This window comes from Ictalurus punctatus, chromosome 16 (genome assembly GCF_001660625.3).
Source record: "Ictalurus punctatus breed USDA103 chromosome 16, Coco_2.0, whole genome shotgun sequence".
Lineage (NCBI taxonomy): Eukaryota > Metazoa > Chordata > Actinopteri > Siluriformes > Ictaluridae > Ictalurus > Ictalurus punctatus.
Window position 1 is genome coordinate 10,894,676 of NC_030431.2, and position 21,174 is coordinate 10,915,849.

Below are 21,174 nucleotides of genomic sequence, written 5' to 3' on the forward strand. Positions count from 1 at the left end.
TATGAGAGCTGCTGTTATGGATAATCAACCCCTTCTGACCCATTGGAATTGAACATTTAGCAGTGTTGTGGTATAAATAATATATAAAATATACAAATATTAGATTAATTTCAAGCGCTTTCTAAGATCTAGGACATTTTGGTGTGTTTCTGTCACATGGCTAGAAGAACACCTCTGCTGTCTGTCTGAATATAAATAGAAATTTTAGAATATTGCCTTTCCCCTTCCTTAAGAGTATTTCACAGCCCTTGCACACAGGCCGTACACCGTCCCTCCCTCCCCATGTTCTGGCCCAGTGAAGGCAGAATAAGGCTGACCTAAAATCCAAATTGATTAATGGCCTTGCTGTCCTGCTGACGTTCCTGGTGCTGCTTAATTTCAGTTGCACACCACACGAGATTGAGCTTAAACGACGATAATGCTATATATAATAAACAAAACCTTTATTTTACATTATTTAACAACTCCTCTTATACATATTATATTAATGTAGAGTTTAGCATGGCAAAATCACTTGTGTTGAATTAACTCCTGCAAGGTACATTTATACCATAATGTCTTTTGGTCAGATGAACTCTTTAGATGTTAATTATTTTATTTTGTATTTTGCACTGTTTAGTATTATGCAGTGTCAAGAAAGTCAAGAAACAGAAATTAATTTAAACCAAAAAGATTTATTTTTCAGAGATTTCACAAAAAATTATGTAAATTATCACTCATAATCGAATTATCAGTTCAAAACTGTAAAATGCATTTCCTCTTCTGAAAATCAATCCCACAAGGATTTTGTGATTTTGTGATCGCAGAAATGAATGCAAAATCAAGCAAACGCTGCAATATTCAAAATGACTTCAGAATTTTCCGCAGATTTTGGCTAAGACGCACCATGTGACATCCTCACAACACGCGTTCAGCCAAATCCCTCATTGATTCATGTGTGTCGAACATGATTACAGCTAAAAGTTCTCATTTACCAACAAACATCACTGTGAAAGATCGTGCAAAGCAATTGCTTTCTGCAAAAAAGCACAAAAAACCATGCAAATAGCATTGCAAATTTGGGGAAAAAAATTGTAGCAAAATCAAACATTTTTGGCTGCAACAATCACAAAAAAAACCCTCCACGAAATCCTGTATGTACTGGACTATGACCTTTTGAAATAACTTGTATGAACGACCAACGGTTTGTCCTTTATAACTGAATCTTTCATACTCTCTGTGCAGCTTTGGATCATGTCTTTTGCATAATATTCCCCCTTCATTCCTGACATATCTGTTATAATTCTTCATGATCTTGCCCTTTTCTTCGTGTTTCTCTTTTTAGACCAACAGGGTCATGGATTTTTTTTTTTACTTTCTGCTTTTTAGTTCTTTTGTTGTTTTGGATTGCTGTTTCGTCACAGGATACATACACAATTGACTTTTTCCACCCGTACATAATAGCAGATGGTAACGGTATTTCTTCTTCTTCTTAAGACATAGGCATACGTTTGTAGTGCATTCAGCATCCTAGAGACATGCACACCAAGACTAACACCTTCTCGTCTGGCTCTTTGTCTTGAAAACCATTTCTTCGCGGCAGAGCATGGTGGCACCAAAGCTTAAGCAGAACAGCCTTCCTCTCCTCCCCCCCTTCCAGAGCAGCCCTTTTCTTTCTCTCCGCTCTCCTCCTCTTTTGTGTGACTCCCCACGTGTCTAATACTTTAGCGGCTCTAATCAGAGGGGGAGGGGCCTCGTCGCCGTGTCAGATTTCCCTGCGCACGCGCGCGCTCTACTGAATTAGACGCTCGTGCTGGACCGTTATACGGAGGCGCCTGTTAATGTTCGCTTGGACCCTCGTGAAACAGGACGGTTCGTAGGACCCAGTGCCCCCTTTTTTTGTTATACTGTACGGTCGTGAAAAGGCTCGGGGCCGGGCAGCCTGCACGGCATTTACGCGCACCTGACGGGCGGCACGCTGGAGTGGAGATCCGATATTTGCGGCTGAAACGCAAGCGCGTTTTTGTGTCAACCTGGACTGGAAAAAGGAAAAGACAGAGATCAGATTTGCTGTGGACATGGATTTTTAGCCTGGATCTGTAAAAGCATTCGTTTCCCCCCCCTTGTTGGGGACACATCAGCATCCGAGCAGGGTTTGTGGAGGAACAACGGGACCAGCAGCAGCAGCAGCAGCCTCGATCCCATGCATGTAAGCAGATGCTTCATTCACTGTCTTACTACAATCTAGGCTACGACGCGCAGAAATGCGTAGAGGTTTGCTTTTACAATGCATCAGATGTTGCTTTATGCGCTTTAACCACACGCAGACCACGAGTGTCTTTCCCATTCATGCATTCCCATCTCCATGCAGTCAAAAGCCAGGAGCGGCTTCATTCGTCTCAGCGTCTCTGAGACCTGCTTCACTCAGTGCAATTGAGAAAACCCTTTAAGCCGTACACTCAAGCATTCATGCAAGTCCAGATAGACATTAATGAGCACTGTAAGTGTTCATTCAACCTTGGACATTTTGCTTGGATTGGCTGTAGTATTGTGTGAGAATGATCAGGACAGCAGCAGTGATCTTTATATAGGGATGACAGTTTAATGTGATTTCTTTCTTTACACTTTGAGTATGTAACTTTAAAAACACCATTCATTCATTCATTCATTCATTCATTCATTCATTCATTCATTCACACTCTTGTATAATAAATCAATGAAGTCATGACTGTAATGTCATATAGACATTACAGGATAAATTATGCAAATTGTTAACACGTTGATTTATTGCTTGATCAGTGAATTCCTGCTCCATTAATATGTTAGCTGACAAGGATTTAAAATAATATTTCACCTGAATTTTAATGAAGCAAATTGCACATCCTTATCAAATTCATTATTTATAATGGCAGTTTTACTCTTGTAGATTATTTGACCACATGTCACGGAGAGAGGGAGTCAGTCACAACATCCGTCCCCAGGTAAACTTGGCCGTCCTCGGTGTAAGTGGTCAAGGAGTGATCCTTTTTCTTCTGAAGGGACTTGCCTGGAAAACCGACTTCGGTCATAATGAGAAACATATGGTCATTTTCTGACCGCATTACCATTTTTATGCCTTAGCGTCGGTCGGAGCTACTGCTCGGGTATGCTGTGATGCCTCCTGAAGGGCTGTGGAAATCTTTCAGCTTGCGGGGACACCTCACTGGGATACTGATGACAACTAACATTTAAGTTCCTCACTGAACTCAAGGGACACTGTTAAATCAGCTAAGGAAGTGTGGCTCAAAGCTTCAGTTTCAATGAAGAAAGAGCAACTCAAAATAGTTCAGATGTAGACCAAAAAAAAAAAATTATATATATATATATATATATATATATATATATATATATATATATATATATATATATATATATATAAAGAGAGCGAGAGAGCACTAAAGGCTGTTTTAATGTGTGCAGGCTATATATACACACTTTCGCATCTAGGGTAATTTAGAGTTGTCAATCCACCTTCTGGTTTGTTTTAGGGAGGTCGGAGGAAACCAGAGAACCCAGAGAAAACCCACACAGACACGGGGAGAACATACACAGAAACTCCACATAGACAGTAGTCTGAGGTCGGGATCAAACTGGGAAGCCTGGAGCTGTAAGATAGCCACCCTACCTCCTGCACCAACGAGTAGAAAATTCTAACATGCATATTAATTCATTCATTCATCTTCAGTAACAGCTTAATCAGATCCGAGCCTATGCAGGGTACATTAAGTTTAGAAATAAAATCTGGATGGGTAGCCAGTCTGTCGCACTAATATAAATACTGATATCAAATGTTTTGAGAGTAGAGCAAAAAACAGATTATCTGAGTCCAAATAAAAACATGAATCTTCTGAAGGTCTCAAGACATGTCTGGGAGAGATTGTAATACTGCACACGTGAGGTCAGGAAATACGGAGCACATGTGCATTCCCAGCATGGGTTGCAGATCACAGAGCTATAAAATATAACAGTGCCCAGTAAGGGGCAGTCTGTTGGTACTGTTACCCGTCATCACTTGGATGCCGATCACAGAGCTGCTCTTATTAATGACTGAAGTTTTTCAGTGTTACTGGAACACGCATACTAGCTTGCACCCCAGGAGAGGGTGTGTTAGGATGTCGACAGAATGACATTATACCACCATACACTTTGCTTCACAAGCATCGTGATTACTGTTGTATTGGGAGTTTTTATTATTTTTTCCCCCTTTAGTTTAGTAACTTGTAGTCATCTGTTATGGAAGTGAAATAAAAGTAGGCTTCTCTGCTTTTATTTAACCTTTAGCACCAAGTGCATATCAGTTCATATAAAGAGGGCAAAAACAACATGAAAAAACAACATGCCACCATAGTACTGACCATCACTCACGTTTTGTAACTTATATTTTGTAGCACAAACTGCTCTCTCAGTCACCACTAATTCTAACTAATGTCTGTAAGAGTCAATGTTAAATACTAAATACTAATGTCATGAAATTCAGCTGCATACACACACACACACGCACACACGCGCGCACACACGCACATACACACACGCACACACACACACATGCACACATTAGAATGAGTAACAGATGACAGTAGTGAGATCTACATCAGATCTTCTGCCTTAAGTACCTGGGGGGGACATTTATACAAGAATTACACAAGAAACTCCAAACCCTCCCCACTTGCTTATGGCATCCGTGAGATGTTGTTTCTTCTTTTCGTCATCATCTTTGTCTTACCACATGAACCAAAACAATTCTGCAGTCTGACATTAAAAGCCTTCATGTCTGCAAATCATTCCATTTTAATGTTTCTCTCTGTAGTTAGAATACACTACCAGCTTGCTGAAGCAAAAGCTGGTATGTCTAAATGCTTCAGGATAGTGTTGTTCTCCTATAATCTCTTCATTCTGCTCATTAAACATTGTTAATATTAAACATCATGAGGTAATGGCAAATTAATAATAAGGCAACAATGTATCCTTATTAAGTTTGATTTCAGTAACATTTGAAATTTGGTACATTGGATTATGTTTTTGTTTGTCTTCTGCTAAGATACTGTGCATAGTAGTCAGTAGTTAATGGATGTAGGGCTCATATGTATATAGTACAGGAAAACTTTATTTCCCACTGAGGTTTGTTTGAAATGCTGCAGTCTGTTGATCTGTAAGTATCAGGGAGAAGAGGTACTTTGAAGTATAGGAAACGTGCAGTAAATCCCCAAACCAACTCAGTCAAAATGAAAGTCACAGAAGGCAATTCTGGTTCGACTAATCAACTGCTCCATTAGGTAATGGAGCAAACTTCAGTTTAGTTAAATAGCTTTGAGCTGAGTGACTGACGTTGAGAAGAAAGCTGAGTGAATAGCTCTGGTAGTGTTTTGCTCCGCTAATGGGCATTGAGCTCAGGCCTAACTTCAGGCAAATGGCCTGGAAACAGAATGCTTGGAGATAAGGCCTGAGTTTGCTCAAGTCCTGTGAACCTCTGCTGAGGCATAGTTCCTATTCATTTCCTATAGAGTAATGAATGTAGACTGCCCTGTGTGGACGTTTTATGATGCTCTTGTTACTTAAGGGTGAATACATTTAGGGGTTTTCGACTACAGTTTTAGCTATATAAAATGTCTTGCTCACAAATGCCTGGATAAGCAACTAACATGACTGGATAGCAGCAACAGTTACATTTTAATGCTTTATTAATTATTTTACACAAATCTTTACATAAAAAATTGCACAAAATTGTTTTGCATGGTCTTTCGCAGTGATGTTTGTTGGAAAATGAGGACTTTTAGCTGTACTCACGTTCGACACACATGAATCGAAGGGGGTTTTGGCTGAATGTGCATTGTGATGATATCACATGATGCATTGTGATGACATCACATGATGCACCTTATGCAGAAAATGTGCCCAAATATGCAGAAAATCGCTGGTAATTTTGATAAATTGCAAGCGCCTGCGAATATTGTGGAGTTTCCTTGATTTTGTGTTGATTTCTGCGATCAAAAATTTCAAAATCCTGCAGGGACAGATACAGTAAATGCATGTAACTGGTCAAAACAAGCTGCAGCAAAAGATTTGCTACAGAGACCATGGTTCATGTTTAAAAAACTGGAGTTGCTGAACTATAGACAGTTTATATTATAGTTTATATATAGATAGATAATATTTTTTGAGTGTTCTGTTCAAGCTGGTAAAATAGTTTGTCAGGTGAGGTCCTGTCCTTGATTTGTACTGTGCCAAATCTGGTCTTTTAAATCTGTAAAAAGACTAGCTTTTTCCTCTACCAGTTGTGGAGTTTAGTTTTGCAGGGTCTCTAGACATTTTTTGGCTTTGGTTAAAAAACCAAAAAAAAACAAACAAAAACAAATTCCCAGCTCTACAGTCAGGTCTAGACTGAGATTAATGAGACCCACCACCATATTATTCACATGTTCCATTTTAATATCTTCCCATTACTCACTTATATGCTGGTAAAGTCAGATTTCATTTTGCAAACGTGTGAAAAAAGTACACGTTTATACTCTCCATTTGGACTCAGTAAGCAATTCAATATACTATCTTAGATGCAATATTATGAACAAACTGAACAAACTGAACCAGGCAAAGCATGTATGTTTTTCCCATTATAGATGAAGACATATAGTAGCAAAATTCAAGTTTACTGAAAGAACAAAAAGGTAACTAAGAAACAAATGTGTTCACTTTTGTGAACACCCAAAATTCCAGTCCAGTTTCATGACATCAGGCAGGCCAGAAAATAAGGTAAAAGTGTGTGGTGAAGCTACTAGTGTTTATTGTAATCTAGAGTAAAAGCAACCCACTGAACATTAGCAATTTTGTTTCATCAAAGGTGTAAGATCACATGAAATACATTGAAGTTTCATGTTAAGCCAATCATTTTCTTTCTGTAATCTGAAATGCAATCTGATTGCATGCTATTTATTAGGTCAGAGAAATTGGGTCCAGTCCAGACATCACTGCGTTATTTCTAATGGCTGGAATGTGAACAGGGGACACAAGAACCTGATATACCACAATTCCTGTGTTTAACATCTTGACTTCTCCAATAACAAGGCAGTCCTTGCTTGTTAATAATTCAGTGACCTCGTCTCTCTCACTTTCTCTGTTTTCCTTTTAAGTTTTAAGTTTTATTTCTCTAGACAGCATGCATCCCAACACAGTTATGCAGAAATTAATCCAGCCCTGATCACAACATGGAAACTGCAGGTCGTTTTAGATTCGTCTTAGTGGCTCACTACTTAGTTATAGCTGCTCTCTCTCTCTCTCTCTCTCTCTCTCTCTCTCTCTCTCTCTCTCTCTCTCTCTCTCTCTGTCTCTGTCTGCTGTGTCATAATGCAATTAGACTATTCAATTTATACTAATTGAAATCTATTGAAGTATTATACTAATACTATATTAAAGGGCAGAAATATATGAGCTAAACAACATCTATGCATTCATTCATTACATAATGCAGCTCTTTTAAACGATAAAAAAAAAACTATTAAATAATAAAAAGTATTCTGCCCAATTTTTGGTTTATTGACCTGCTTTCAGTCTGTGAATTATGTCTTAATATGTTTTTTAAAAATTATTATTATTATTTTTTTTAAGTAAAAGTTTGAATAGAACAGTGGCGTGCAGTGTGTGACAAAAAGTGTCAGGAAATGTTTGATATACTGTGGTAACTTTCTTGGAGGTTAGTCAGTACTAAAACAAGCATTATGTTTCACCATTAGTTGCTTCACAGGTCTGTTGGATAAAAGAATGATGTCAACATTCCAACAGCATTGATGAAATATGTTTATTGGAGTAGGTGAATTAAAAGAAATGAAAGGAAAAGGAGTGAACATAGACACTTCAGGTTTACAGTGAAAGCAAGTGGCCTACAGGAGCATGCGGTCTGGCATAAAATATGTATCACCTGGACATGGTTGGGTCACTGCCTGAAACCCTTGCTTTGTTTCCTCTGGCCTTGCTTCCAGTTTGAAGGGGAATCGTTGGAAGCCTTGAGGTTTACAGCTCTACATTTCTGCGGTTACAATGCTTTCTCAGGAAATTTCATATCCCATTAAACCTGCTTCACCAAGAGGCTGTAAAAAAGCAAACAAGTGGATGATGTGTGTGTAATGTGTAGAGAACTGTCCGTAAAAGTGTTACACCGCACTGTCATTGCCGGTTTGCATCAATGGTATGTCTGTAAATCAAATCAAATCATGACGTCATTTGTTCACTTGACCCTGACACAGTCTGTGGTTTTGTGTACATATCAGTAGGTATTATTTTTATGTACACTTTCTGAAAGTGGAGCTAGCCTAAGTCATGTTCTGACACATAAAGCTCAACCGGCCTCCAGTAGCATTTCAGGCCCATATTGATGATTTACAGTTAGGAAGTGTTTGCTGAAGTGCACAGAGGGTATTTCTACATGAAAATTGCAGCATGTAATAGTGCCCAGGAGCATAATCTCTCCTGCATTACTTTATTGCAATAAAGAAATTCTAAGGGAAGCATTTTGTTCTTGCCATGTGTTCAGTAAATGGGCCTATGTTTACACGTTCTTATAGATAAGAAACTTGCATTAAATCTGCTATTTTACTACTCTGTGGAGATGTGAGGTTGACATGCGTTAGTGCTTGGCATACTCTTATTAAAAACTCAGAAACAGGTCACACTAATACAAAAACCTTCCAGCCTTCCATAACCTTAATTTGAAAATGATGTTTCTGTTCTTACTGACATTATACTGATGTGAATTCAGGCAGCTAAAAATTATGAGAAATTGGGTTTTCCTGCCTATAACATACTTAGACACCTCTACATTAACATATACAAAAGTTTCCAAATGTTTTATTAATGGTCTAAACTTGTCTGGGCCTGGACAAACAAGGCTACAAAACAGATGGACAGTTTTATACTGAAGATTACGGTATAAAAGATTACGGTATCATGGTCTCATTTCTATTTATGTTTTATTTATTACAAGTTATATCAAATGCAAACTAAATCTATAAATAGTCCATGTTTCCTCCAACCTCCCAGAAACCTGCCAGTAGGTGGATTAACCAAGTTGAATTGCCCATAGTGTGTGAATGAATGTGTAAATATATATGTGCATGATGGCCTGTGACGGAGTGTTGTCCCATCCACGGTGGATCCCCGTCTCATGCCCAGTGTACCTGGGATAAAGTTTTTGTGGAAAACTGCTTTAATTGGTGAACTTGCTGTTGCACAAAATTGTTTTGCACGGTCTTTTGCAGTGATGTTTGTTGGTAAATGAGACCTTTTAGCTGTACTCTTGAATCGAAGGGGGCTTTGGCTGAATGTGCATTGTGACGACGTCACATCGAATATATATGATAAATATTGAGTTTTCTTGATTTTACGTTCATTTCTGCAATCGGAAAATTGCTAAATCCTGGAGGGACTATGTAGTGGGGAATGTTAAAATGTAACCATGGGAAGGGTTTCCCAGGCCACTATATGTATTTCCTCCAATACTGTACACACTATATACAAAACGTAAATGCATGCTAAATGCACAACATTTTCTGTGTTCTTCAGCTCAGTTGGAGTGCTACAGCTGCTGTCCATGCTCAGAACAATGAGCATTGAGGATGTAAAAGGATCAGTCTCCATCCGTAAAAGTTGTTGCTGGCCAGGACCCGTCTACCACCTTTGCCCCAACACTAATTCTCTGATGACAGCTGGAAGGCTATATGCAGAAGGCTTAGGCTTTGTGCTTGTCCAAGTCTTAGACAGAGAATTGGTGTGCATTCCTTACCCTGTCAGCTTTTGGATGTAAAAGTTACAATACACTATGAAATGCGACCTCCTGCAAGGCAGTATTTCAAGTGCAAAGCATTATTATTTATTTATTTAGTGTTAAAATGTATTTCACATATCATGGGTTTAAGATAAAGAGCACTTGTAATGAATGATGCTGACCAAACTATCTAGAGTGATGATTAAGTACGTACATAGAGATAGATCAGTGGTCAATCTATGACAATAGATGAAGTTACTCGATTACCTGGATCAGGTTGGTGACCACTGAAATAGATGAAAATATAAAAAATATGAACAAATTAGCTCATCAGCTGTGTTACAATTACTAACGATTAATACGAAAACATTTTACACTTGTATGGTCTTTATTGAACTGTATAATGTCGATTACCCTGATCTTGGGTTCTCACTGATTTGTTCTTACAGTATAATAAAGCACACCATTTTTAAACAATTAATATGGGACAAAGAGTAAAAGAAGATTCTGAAGGAAATATCATGTATCACAAAAATCTATATGTCTTTAAGACATACTACATTCCATACAAATCCTGATCCCCAGCTGTTCTGAAATGGCAATTGAAGTGCTGAAGTGCTGCCATGTAGTTATGCAGTGAACAGAAAAGGCCCCCCACTGCTAATTTTCCTCAGACGCCCCTGTCAATCACTTAGTCTAGCCTGTTTATTCTGTGTGATCGAAGGGCAGTTGGGACCCTGGCATATTTTAATAAGCTGTTAAATATAAGAATATATAAGAAAGAATGTTGAGGTTGTGTGGTAATTCGTGACTCTGGAGCCTATTTAACTTGGCTTCTATTGGTCTCTGTGTTTCCATTGTGTCTGTTACATGCATTAGGATGAAACTAGGTTGCAGCAGTCCTAGCCAGAGCCTGCAGGGGGTGTCATTCTCTCAACTGCAACTTAACATTCAATATTCTAATATTCAACACAAAGCCTCATAATAGTAGCAAAGGGTATTTACTGTGTCTGTAGAATGGACACTTACAGTGAGTAGATTATTCTACTGACTGTAGGCCTTTTATGTTAAGCAAGCTTCTCTTGATTGACCCATTTACTTGTATCAGACCAATATGACATGTTAAAAATGTAAATAAAATGTATGTAGTGTATAGCATGATATTGTGATAGTCAATATGAAAATCCCTCTATATGTTCAGGCCACACTACTGAATATACATATATCCCTGTGAGTTTTTTTTTTTTTATCTTCCTTTACACTTACATCCCTTGATTATCACTAGAGGGAGTGTAAAATGATTCAAAACTGAAAGTTTGTTGTCTTGACTACTGGAGTTATTAAACAAAACTAAGCCAACAACAAATAGATTTAAATGCAGATTCAGGTTTACTTAATTCCCTTTTTCATTTTTGTGATATGTACAGATACCAATTCTAAAGGAGTATTGACAAGGACGAATTGCAGTCATAATCTGGGCACACATTTAATCTACAGTGATAGTTCAAGATCTTGCCCGTATGGTTTGGAGAACCTCACATTCACTGACAAGTTGCATGTCTTCCCAGTATAGTGCAGGCTGAACTCTGGGGTTTGGCCACCGTTCCAGCCAAAACCGTACAACTGTCTAATCTCTGTAATGTTTTTTTAGTGCTAGATGAAATAGCATCTGTAAGTCTGGCCACCTGTGGCTCTCAGTGGTCTGTATTCCCATATGGGACAGGAGTTGGAGCCGTCAGCTCCAACACACAATCTTGCCTTCTGTTTGTGCTCTCTCTCTCTCTCTCTCTCTCTCTCTCTCTCTCTCTCTCTCTCTCTCTCTCTCTGTCTGTCTTATTTTACCTTTGCTTACATCTCAGTTTTGGAGAAGTTTACAGAATTTAATTTTTTTAATCAAGTGAATTTTATTTAGATTGCGTTGCCCATATTCAGGGAACATTCCTTATGTAAGCATTCCTGAATTAATGGTAGCTTGGGGAATTAGGCGAACAACCTTTCCCTATCACTCTATAAACTATTCCTGAAACTATTCCTGAAAATCTATGTTGCAACCCTATCATGCATTCTAGATATAAAATCTATTAAAGTGGTTTTATATTTAAGCTATGAAAGTCTATTTAATAGGAGACAAACCCAGTAACACTGGGTACAAAGTGGAGAATTCATCGCTGTGAACACATGAAACTGACAGTATAGACAGTAACCTGAACTAGGACCCTGAAGCTGTGACGTGGCAATGCTACCCACTGCAACCCCATCATCATCATCATCATTATTATTATTATTATTATTATTATTAGTAGTAGTAGTAGTAGTAGTAGTGGTATTAGTAGTAGTATTCACTGTAGTTACCAATGTAATGATGCATGATATGCTAGTTTGAATAATAACAGAACACACATTATAACAGCTCTGGGAAATTTTAAAGCTATTTCCATCATTGTCCAATGGCGGGAACAAGCAAATTTAGCTAGCTAACATGACACAAACTATTCCTTAGCCCCACTGACCACACTGAACAATAATATTGGATTTCTTCAGTTTGTTATTAGCTACAGTTAGCTAATGATATTGACTTTGTAATGCTAGCGTATGTCATATGATGCAGCTTAATGTTATGTTTCAGTAGCTATTACTTTTTTGTAGCTTGCTAGATGACAAACAAATGTTGCTTATGTGTGTACCTTTCATGCCTTGTGAGGATTCTACTCAGGCCATACACGGAAAGGGTAGCCACATTATATAATATCCTAAGGATGTATTCTAATCCTATTTACCCCCAGTTTAGATTGCTACCCCTATAAAGTCATTTGGTCTAAACTGGCCACCCCAGTGTAAAATATCTGGCTATGCAAAGCACACACAGGGTTCATCATTATATTAAAGATATATATTTATTTAGGTCAACTTGCAAAAAACATACTTAAAGTACATGGCAGAAAGATTTTGAATTTTTTCAATAATACAGATAAAATTGGGAGCGTTTAAGAATTGTATATTTTTAGAAGAACACTGAGTAGAACATTGACAAGAGAGCTGCTCTCTAACACAATTGTATTTTGCACCAGTGATCCACACCAGACCTCTCATGCATTCCACTGCCTTATAGACAACAGTGGTGGAATTTGACATGTGTCTGGTGTGTGACTGTGTTTTATTAGTGCGATTCCAGGCTGTGATCTGTTTTCTTTCTCTTCTCTTGCAGGTGTAAGAGAACCGTGCTGTGATGAAGTTATTCAGAGGCTCTGGGGACAATAGCTTGAGACTAAGGATGTTTCTACTTGTTTTTTTGACTGTGGAATTGTTAACAGTAATGGTCAATGTGGATGCAACAGCAAGCATCCTGGAGTTACAGTTGGATGAAGAGCAGCCTGCAGGAACAATAGTGGGTGACATCAGTGCTGGGTTACCACCAGGAGAAAAGGCCTCCCTCTACTTCATCTCTGATCATGAGGGCACTAGCGTTGGAACTGACCTCCACATTGATGAGACCACTGGCATTATCAAGACTGCTCGGCGTCTGGACCGGGAAGAGAGAGACCATTATAGCTTTATTGCAGTTACCATGACCGGCCTCACAGTGAAGGTATCCATCACAGTTAATGACATTAATGATCATGCTCCAGTGTTCCCCAAGAATAAGGCCTATTTGAAGATCCCTGAGCAGACTGCAGTGGGGACAAGGTTTTCCTTGGAGCCAGCCACTGATGCTGACAAAGATCAGCTCACCACTCAGGGATATCTCATCAAAGATGGAAATGTGGGGCAGGTGTTCAGACTGGAAACTAAGAGGGCAGCAAATAAGGTTCTTTACTTGGATCTGGTGGTCAATGGTGTCCTTGACCGAGAAAAGAGGGCTTCTTACTCTTTGGTTTTGGAGGCCTTTGATGGGGGATCTCCTAAAAAAACAGGGCAACTGACTCTGGATGTGACGGTGCAGGATATTAATGACCATGCTCCGGTTTTTAATCAGAGCAGATATCATGCCATCATCTCTGAAAGTCTCCCTCAAGGTAGCAATATCCTACAAGTGTTTGCCTCAGATGCAGATGAAGGTGACAATGGCCTTGTGCTTTACGAAATTAACCGTAGGCAAAGTGACCCTGATCGATACTTTGTCATTGACCCTCGTTCTGGAATTATCACACTCAACAAGCCTTTGGACTATGAAGTCAGAAAGGTCCATGAGCTTGTTGTACAAGCCAAAGACAATGCCAGCCACCCAGAGATCACTAATGCATTTGTCACTATCCATGTTCGTGACTACAATGATAATCAGCCAACCATGACCATCATCTTTCTCAGTGAGGATGGGTCACCTCGAATATCTGAGGGTGCCCAGCCTGGACAATATGTTGCCCGTATCTCAGTCTCAGACCCTGATTATGGTGAATATTCAAATGTCAACGTCTCTCTGGAAGGCGGGGATGGTAAGTTTGCCCTCACGACTAAGGACAGTATCATCTACCTTATCTGTGTGGACCAGGTTCTGGATCGTGAAGAGAGAGACTCATATGAGCTTCGGGTCATGGCTACAGATTCTGGCACCCCACCACTTCGAGCTGAATCTTCTTTTACAATACAAGTCACAGATATCAATGATAACCCTCCTCTGTTTGATCAGCAGGCATACAAACAGACTATTCCAGAAGTGGTTTACCCAGGTAGCTTTGTGCTACAGGTAACAGCACGAGACAAAGACCAAGGCCCAAATGGTGATGTCCGCTACAGTATCCTGCCCAATAACGGGACACATTCTAATTGGTTCACCATTGACGCTGTGACAGGTATCATTACCACAGCTACTGAGCTGGATTATGAGACAGATCCAAAAGCAAGTGTCAAGATAGTGGCTACAGATGGTGGAAAGCCCCCTTTATCGTCTACTGCCATGGTGGAAATCAGTCTGCAGGATATTAATGATAACAAGCCAGTCTTTGGGAGCAGCTTCTATAATGCGTCCATCAAGGAGAACACAGCTGCAGGGACGTGTTTCCTTGAGGTGGGAAAGTCCTATCCTTGTTGCTAATACTGAAAGTACTTATTGTTAAGTTTATTTAGGTAATTGTGCTATGCTTTCCACTGCAGCAAATCATTGGCATCCTATGTAGCATCCAGTGTTATGTATGCACAGTACATCTATGTATATGGTTCTGGTAATTCTGGTAGTTTAAAATTGATCTGCTACCTTTAATCCAATTTTTTGTTGTCGATGCATTAATGAAATGCATTACTGGGAAAATATATTTTAACTATACAACCTGTATTTAAACAAGGTAGGTCACAAAGCAGTCCTGTTCAGAATTTAGAAAACGTATTAGAAAATGTTACACAACAGTTTGTTCCAGTCGACTAACTTGATTGAAAAAGTGAGATTCCAAGAGTGCTGATATTTAGTCAGACAGCACTGGTATATTTCACTGTCTGTAACACTATGTTTGTTACATAGCAGTTTGCTGAAATTCAGTACAACAGCACTCTTGCTCATGCAATTTTGCTTAACTGGGCAATGATAACATGTTTGCTATATCAGAAATGACAAAGATACTCAAGCGGTAGACCTGCAATTAAAGAAAATTTTTAAGTTCTGCTCCACCATCAGTTGCAATCTAGACTTGTGCAGAAAAATTCTTCAAAGTGAACTTGTAGTAATGAGGCTTTTTTCCCCTGTCCATTTGCATGTTTCATTTATGTTTTGTCATTGCCACTATTGTATTTGTATCTGTCCTGTGAGTTTTGCATCATCCTATGCCATCCTCCATGGCTTTTACATGAGCATCATAGGTATGCTCACACTAAATCACACTAAATAGCAGTTGTCTTTGGTTGCTATGGTGCTTAATCGGTTGCTGGTGAGCACGTCATTATGCATTCTAAGACCACTGATCTTAACTAACAAGCACTTAATGCAATCCTTCCTAATAACAAAAAAAGAAAATATGTATTATGCTGATTATTCTTTGTTCTGACTTAAGGCCAGTATGATCAACTTAGCAACCATTCATAATTTGGGCCATTGATCTTCTCAGGCTTGTTTTGAGAAGTTTTGTTTCCTGAAAGGAAATTGTTTGCTGTTTTTCCTTCTTCTCTGCATACATGAACTTCTTGGACTTCAAAGGCCTGAAAGGCTTGTGTACTTTCAATGTAGCATCTGTGCTAAAAACTGCCTCCAGAAAAAACAGTTAAGATAAATACAGGAATTCTACGTTGTTGCCGCTTCATTTAACTTTAATATTTGAAGATGGCAGTTGTCTGTGATCAGAGAAATTGGAATGTGGGTTTCGTGTAAAGGGAAGAGTAGAGAGTGAGGAAGGGCAGCACCAGAGGAATATTTCAACATTCTGTAGAAGGGGACATGAAACAAGAATAGTTGTATAAAAAAAAGAAAATAGAGGATAGAGAAAAGGAAATAAAAGAAAACTGTTAAAGAGTAAAAGAGATTTGAGTGGGAAACTGCGAGAGTTTTTAAAAAACAACAGATCTATCAATTTACAAAAGCAACTATTCTAAACTACTCTGCTTTTTATATATCATAACCATTTCTTGGCAGTTATTATTAGTAGACACCATCTTTAGATCTCATTTCATGCCACACAGTACCAGCGTTGGTTTTTCACTGTTTTAGAATGTTCTTTTATTTATTCTACTGCGTTCCTCAAAGCCACAAAGAACCAAACAGAATACTTGGACAATCCACAGGATGAGATTGTTTTAGCTGTAGAACCACTGCACAGTTCCAGCCTCACCATACCGCACACATGGGCATACATAGCGCCAAACCGGCTGTGGTTCCTGCTTCTGATCCACACAGACATAGAAATTGGTCTTTGTGGTAGGTACCTCTCTCAGCAAAATCCAGATAAGTGACATAGGTTTCTTTTCACTTACCCAGGGATTCATAGCGCTGTAGTTTTTTATTCACTTTTCTGGAAATCTGTAATCTGGAACGTTCTGGAAATGAGTACTTAATTCTTAGTGCAGAAAAATTATGAGATTAAGTATTATGCATTAAGTTTATGAGGGTTTTGACTGTTCAGTACAAGTTTTTACTAAATATTGGCGGCTCCCTTTTCTTGAACCATCCCATTAATTTCTCTTGATGGATCATCGTTTGAAGGAGGCCTTATCTAGAGGGACTAGAGAGACAAAATATAATAATATAGAAAATAAATAATGGGCATTGATACAAGAGTAGTACATCATAAAAACCATCATCTGTTTATTAGTACTAGTACTTTGGTCACTGTATGTTTAACTGTATTCAGAAAACTCTTGTGTGAACATAAATTAGAGAATTCTCCACCCCCTGAGTGTCTACTGATGGAATTTTCTTTGGTGTTGGTAGAGCTAACCCCCTTGTGTTTCTCAGGATTTAGTTGGCTAAAATGTAAAAGTTAAAAATTTTGGTTGGGGAAGATTGTCCAAGATCAGGATGCTCAGGGTTATTTCTTTAACCTGGCTTTCACAATAGGGGTCTGTTTCGTTCTCTTCTTATAAGGTTATTTCTCTTACCATTAGCTATGATAGCGTTAAAGCCACTGCTTTGTCCTCCACACCATTTAAAAATATGATTACTGACATTACAATTTATACATTATTGTCTAGAAAAATTCACTTGACAGTTTTAGTGGATTGTTCAAAGCATACTTTGATTACTATTACATTAGAGACAGGGACTTTTGTGTTTATCATATTTTTACTGTCCTGAAGAGTAGCTGTTTCCTGTATGAATCATACATTGGTGTTTTTTTCTTTCTTTAAACTATGATCTACCCAGCTGTGCTTGAAAACATACAATATCAATATCACATTGTGGAATTTTTACGTATGCTATACATTAGACATGGAGATGTTCAAGAGCACTCTGGGGCCATTTTATCTTCAGTATTTCATCACTCCACAGTCTGTGTGATGCTGGATGTTCATTATGCCTGTGCAGTATGTGTGTGAATGCAAGTGCAGGTGGGGTAACAGTAAATGCATTAAACTACAGTAAATTCCTCCACCTGTCTGAGCAATCACGCACGCTATGGTGTTAAGTAATAATTTTTGCTGAATAAACTTGGAAAGACTAATCAGATTTAATAAATCCAAGTGTATGAACATATCTCGACTGTTGCTAGTGAAGAAAGCTACCTAGGAACCGTTTCCTGTAACATAAGATCTGGCCCATGGTGGGGTCATGTTGAAATGTGCCCCACGGAAAATATAAGCCAGACTGTGGCTACCTGTTCTCACGGACTACAGCATACAGGACCGGAGAGAACAAAGCTCTTATGTCTAGGAAAGAGCTCAGTATATGTCCAGAAACAACCTGTATGTACAATTGCAAGGGCTACTTGTTAGACATGGTTTAGGCTATTTCTAAATGAAATGCGATCGGTCGCTTCTCAGAATAATATACACATAGCCACTAAATAGTGGCGCAGATTCAAAACCTATTCCAGTGAAGTCAGTTACAATTACATGATTCAGTAGAAAACACTTCAAAAGCCACACTTATGACTGGTGTTGAATTTGAATATTCACAGTCCAAACGTTTATAATATGTGCAGATAACTGGACTTTGTGAGTGGTGCGATGTCTCATTTAGTCAGATGCTTTCTAGCACATGGCAAGGAGTTTGTTCTCTTTTGGTTTTTAATTATTTTTTACATTTACATTAATATTTGCAGCATTTAGTGGGGAACGACCTCTCATGCTTGTATATACTGTTCAGGGTCTAAGAATACCAATAATGTAAAGAGGAATTGGGTTAAATTAATTTAAAGAGGAATAACACACACAGAGTTCCATTTCTGACATTTCTGCTTGGCATTTTATTCCACAAAAACCCCACTAATCTGAAATTATAAATGTACACTCCTAGAAAGAAAAAGGGTTCCTCCAGGGTTCTTTGTATAGTTAATCATTCTTAGCCATCCCCAAAGTGTCAAACGGAAAACCCCTTTAGGGTTTTAAATATTCACTTTGTTCCTCTCAGGGAACTAAAGGTTTTATGGAAAACCATGGATCTAAGTAGAACCCCTTTAGGAAACTATGAACCCTTAACTTTCCAATAAACCTTGAAATAACCCATTTTTTGTTTTTTGAAATGAAAAATGAATGATGATTTTCCTCAGTTTCTCAGAGATTTGGGAATTTATTATTTTCTTTTCTTCTGCCTGGTTTGATTTGGGTGATACTGCATTGGAAATTTTTGATGACAGGTAACACTAAGTATGAATCAGAAATGAGAATACGCTTCGGGAAGTTAACAGTTTTACCTTAACTTCAGAAATTGAAGTAACTTCCTTCTTGCTCACACAGCCTTTTTTAATTGTCAATCTTGATTAAAACTGCATCTAGCTAGCATTTTTTTAAAACAATTTTTGTAGTTTACGTCTCATAATGGTGAGGAGAGTTACCTCACTAGATTCAAAATCCACTAAAAGAAAAGGGGATTGGATTAAATCAGGATAATCCAAATCTTTAGCACTTGTTTTAGATATCTTTGCTGTGTGTGGTGAAAGGTCGGACCCTGTTTAATTAGCTTGTATCCAGTGTTATAGTAGGCAGTGAAGATTTCCCGCTTTTTTTGTAAAATATAAATGGGAATATGTTTCAGTTACATTTTGTTGTAAGAATTTCTTGTGGTGCCAATAACTGTGACACACGTGGTTTTGTTAAAAAAAAGTTTTGATATTGTTGTCATTTTCAGTATGAGATTAAGCTAATTAACCACAAAGACATTTGTCATGTCTCTTTTCCCCATCTTTACAAGTAGTGGTAGTCATTCTGGAGCTAACTGTACAACATTAGGCATTTCCAAAAAAGGAGAATTTGTGGTCCCAGTGGGAAAACCTTCCCGCTTTCTTCACATATACAATGAATTTCCTATGTTGCTACAGTTCCATTTAGTTGGCCAGCAATGCGTATATCAGCTTTGGGAGAGAGAGAGAGCAACTGTTTATTTATTTAACTAATTTCCAGCGTCTTCTTTTCTTCCCTGGATCCTTGCTTTTGTTCTTGGTTCAGTTTCCCATTGTATGAACTCTTTTTTATCTTTGTTTGTTTTTTTTTTCTCCCATACTGATGGCTATTGGAATAATTTCCATATTTCTTCTCCCTGTGTCTATCATCTTCAATCTTATTCCTGCCTGATCTTCAACCATCTAATATCTCTGTAACATGGAAGCAGCCTCATGAAAGAACATCTGGTAAAGTATTCCTTAATGACCAAGAAACGAGAAAGTCATGGTGGGTCATGGTGGTCCTAATGGTTACCGTAATCAGATTTCTTGATGTGTTGAAGTGGATTTGTATGAATTTGCAACATCTTTGAGTTCAGAGAAAGATGGTGGAGGCCTGGTAATATGGGCCAGCGTGTGGTCTTGGGTTGGTCTTTAAAGGTAACAGGTTTCTGAAGCAGTAACTTTCCCACCGTGTCATATTTAGTCAGTGTGTTCTTAAGTAAACACAGATAACAGCATGAACAGCATTACACTCTGTTCTGACAGCAGGTGGCTCATTCTGACATGTTTTAATGCTAGTTGTAACCTGAAGGACAGAAAGGAGGACAGCTCAGAAAATTCTGGCCATTGATGTCATTCATTAGAATTCCTTTCCGTTATGCCACCACAAAAAGCTATGTCGCTCCCAAATGCAAAGCTAAGGAACACACTGAATGCACTACTCTCAGACTAATTGTCACAATGGCACATACAGTTAGCATCTCACTTTTTACTTCAGGATCTAACACCATTGGAGTCCTTCCTTATGTAGAAATCTGTATCAGCTCAATTTTCCATTGTTGTGTCTCAGCCTAAATGTTTCATCCAACTTATTTATTTTGCACAAGGTCAGCAATAGTTCCCAGTATGCTGTTTGTACTTATTTTGCTTCTGAGATAGACTCAGTGACACTCTGATATATTGTTTTCTTTTTTTCCCCTTTCTTCTGGCTAAATTCTAACGTGCATTTTCACAATGAAAGTAGATCTGCAAAAAAAATAATAAAATACTTGTATAAAAAATACAAAAGAAAAAAAAGTCTGAGTCAACTCGAGGTGATTGATACCAATTGGAGATGTATTGGTCATGATCTTGTTTGTTATTCCAGCTGCTTGCCTCAGGCCAACTTCTAAATCACCAATTAGAGTGACCATGCAACCCCCCCAACCTACATACACTGTATTGTATATTCATACACATGCAACAATACATTCTAATCAAGTAAGTTCATTTGACATTATATAAACAAGGATTAGCCCTGCTTTTTCCATTCCTATCTTCTCACCAGCCACAATAACACAGCCTCTGCTCTTGTTAGTAAAGCTCTGAATGGCAGTTGGTTGAGATCAAATGTAGCCCAAACATTTTGGACTGTACCCACATTCAGCTGACATTGTTTAGGGCTGCTAAAGT

General features: G+C 38.4%; 1 protein-coding gene across 1 annotated transcript in view; it reads left to right on the forward strand.

Moving 5' to 3' along the window:
* Positions 1–1,765: 1,765 nt before the first annotated feature.
* dchs1b (dachsous cadherin-related 1b) overlaps positions 1,766–21,174 on the forward strand; it is a 106,550-nt gene continuing 87,141 nt past the window's right edge. Inside the window, exons 1-2 of the mRNA XM_017489883.3 lie at positions 1,766–2,188; positions 12,975–14,771. Coding sequence (XP_017345372.1) covers positions 12,996–14,771 — 1,776 coding nt within the window. The 5' untranslated portion in view covers positions 1,766–2,188; positions 12,975–12,995. The remainder of the gene's footprint in view (positions 2,189–12,974; positions 14,772–21,174) is intronic.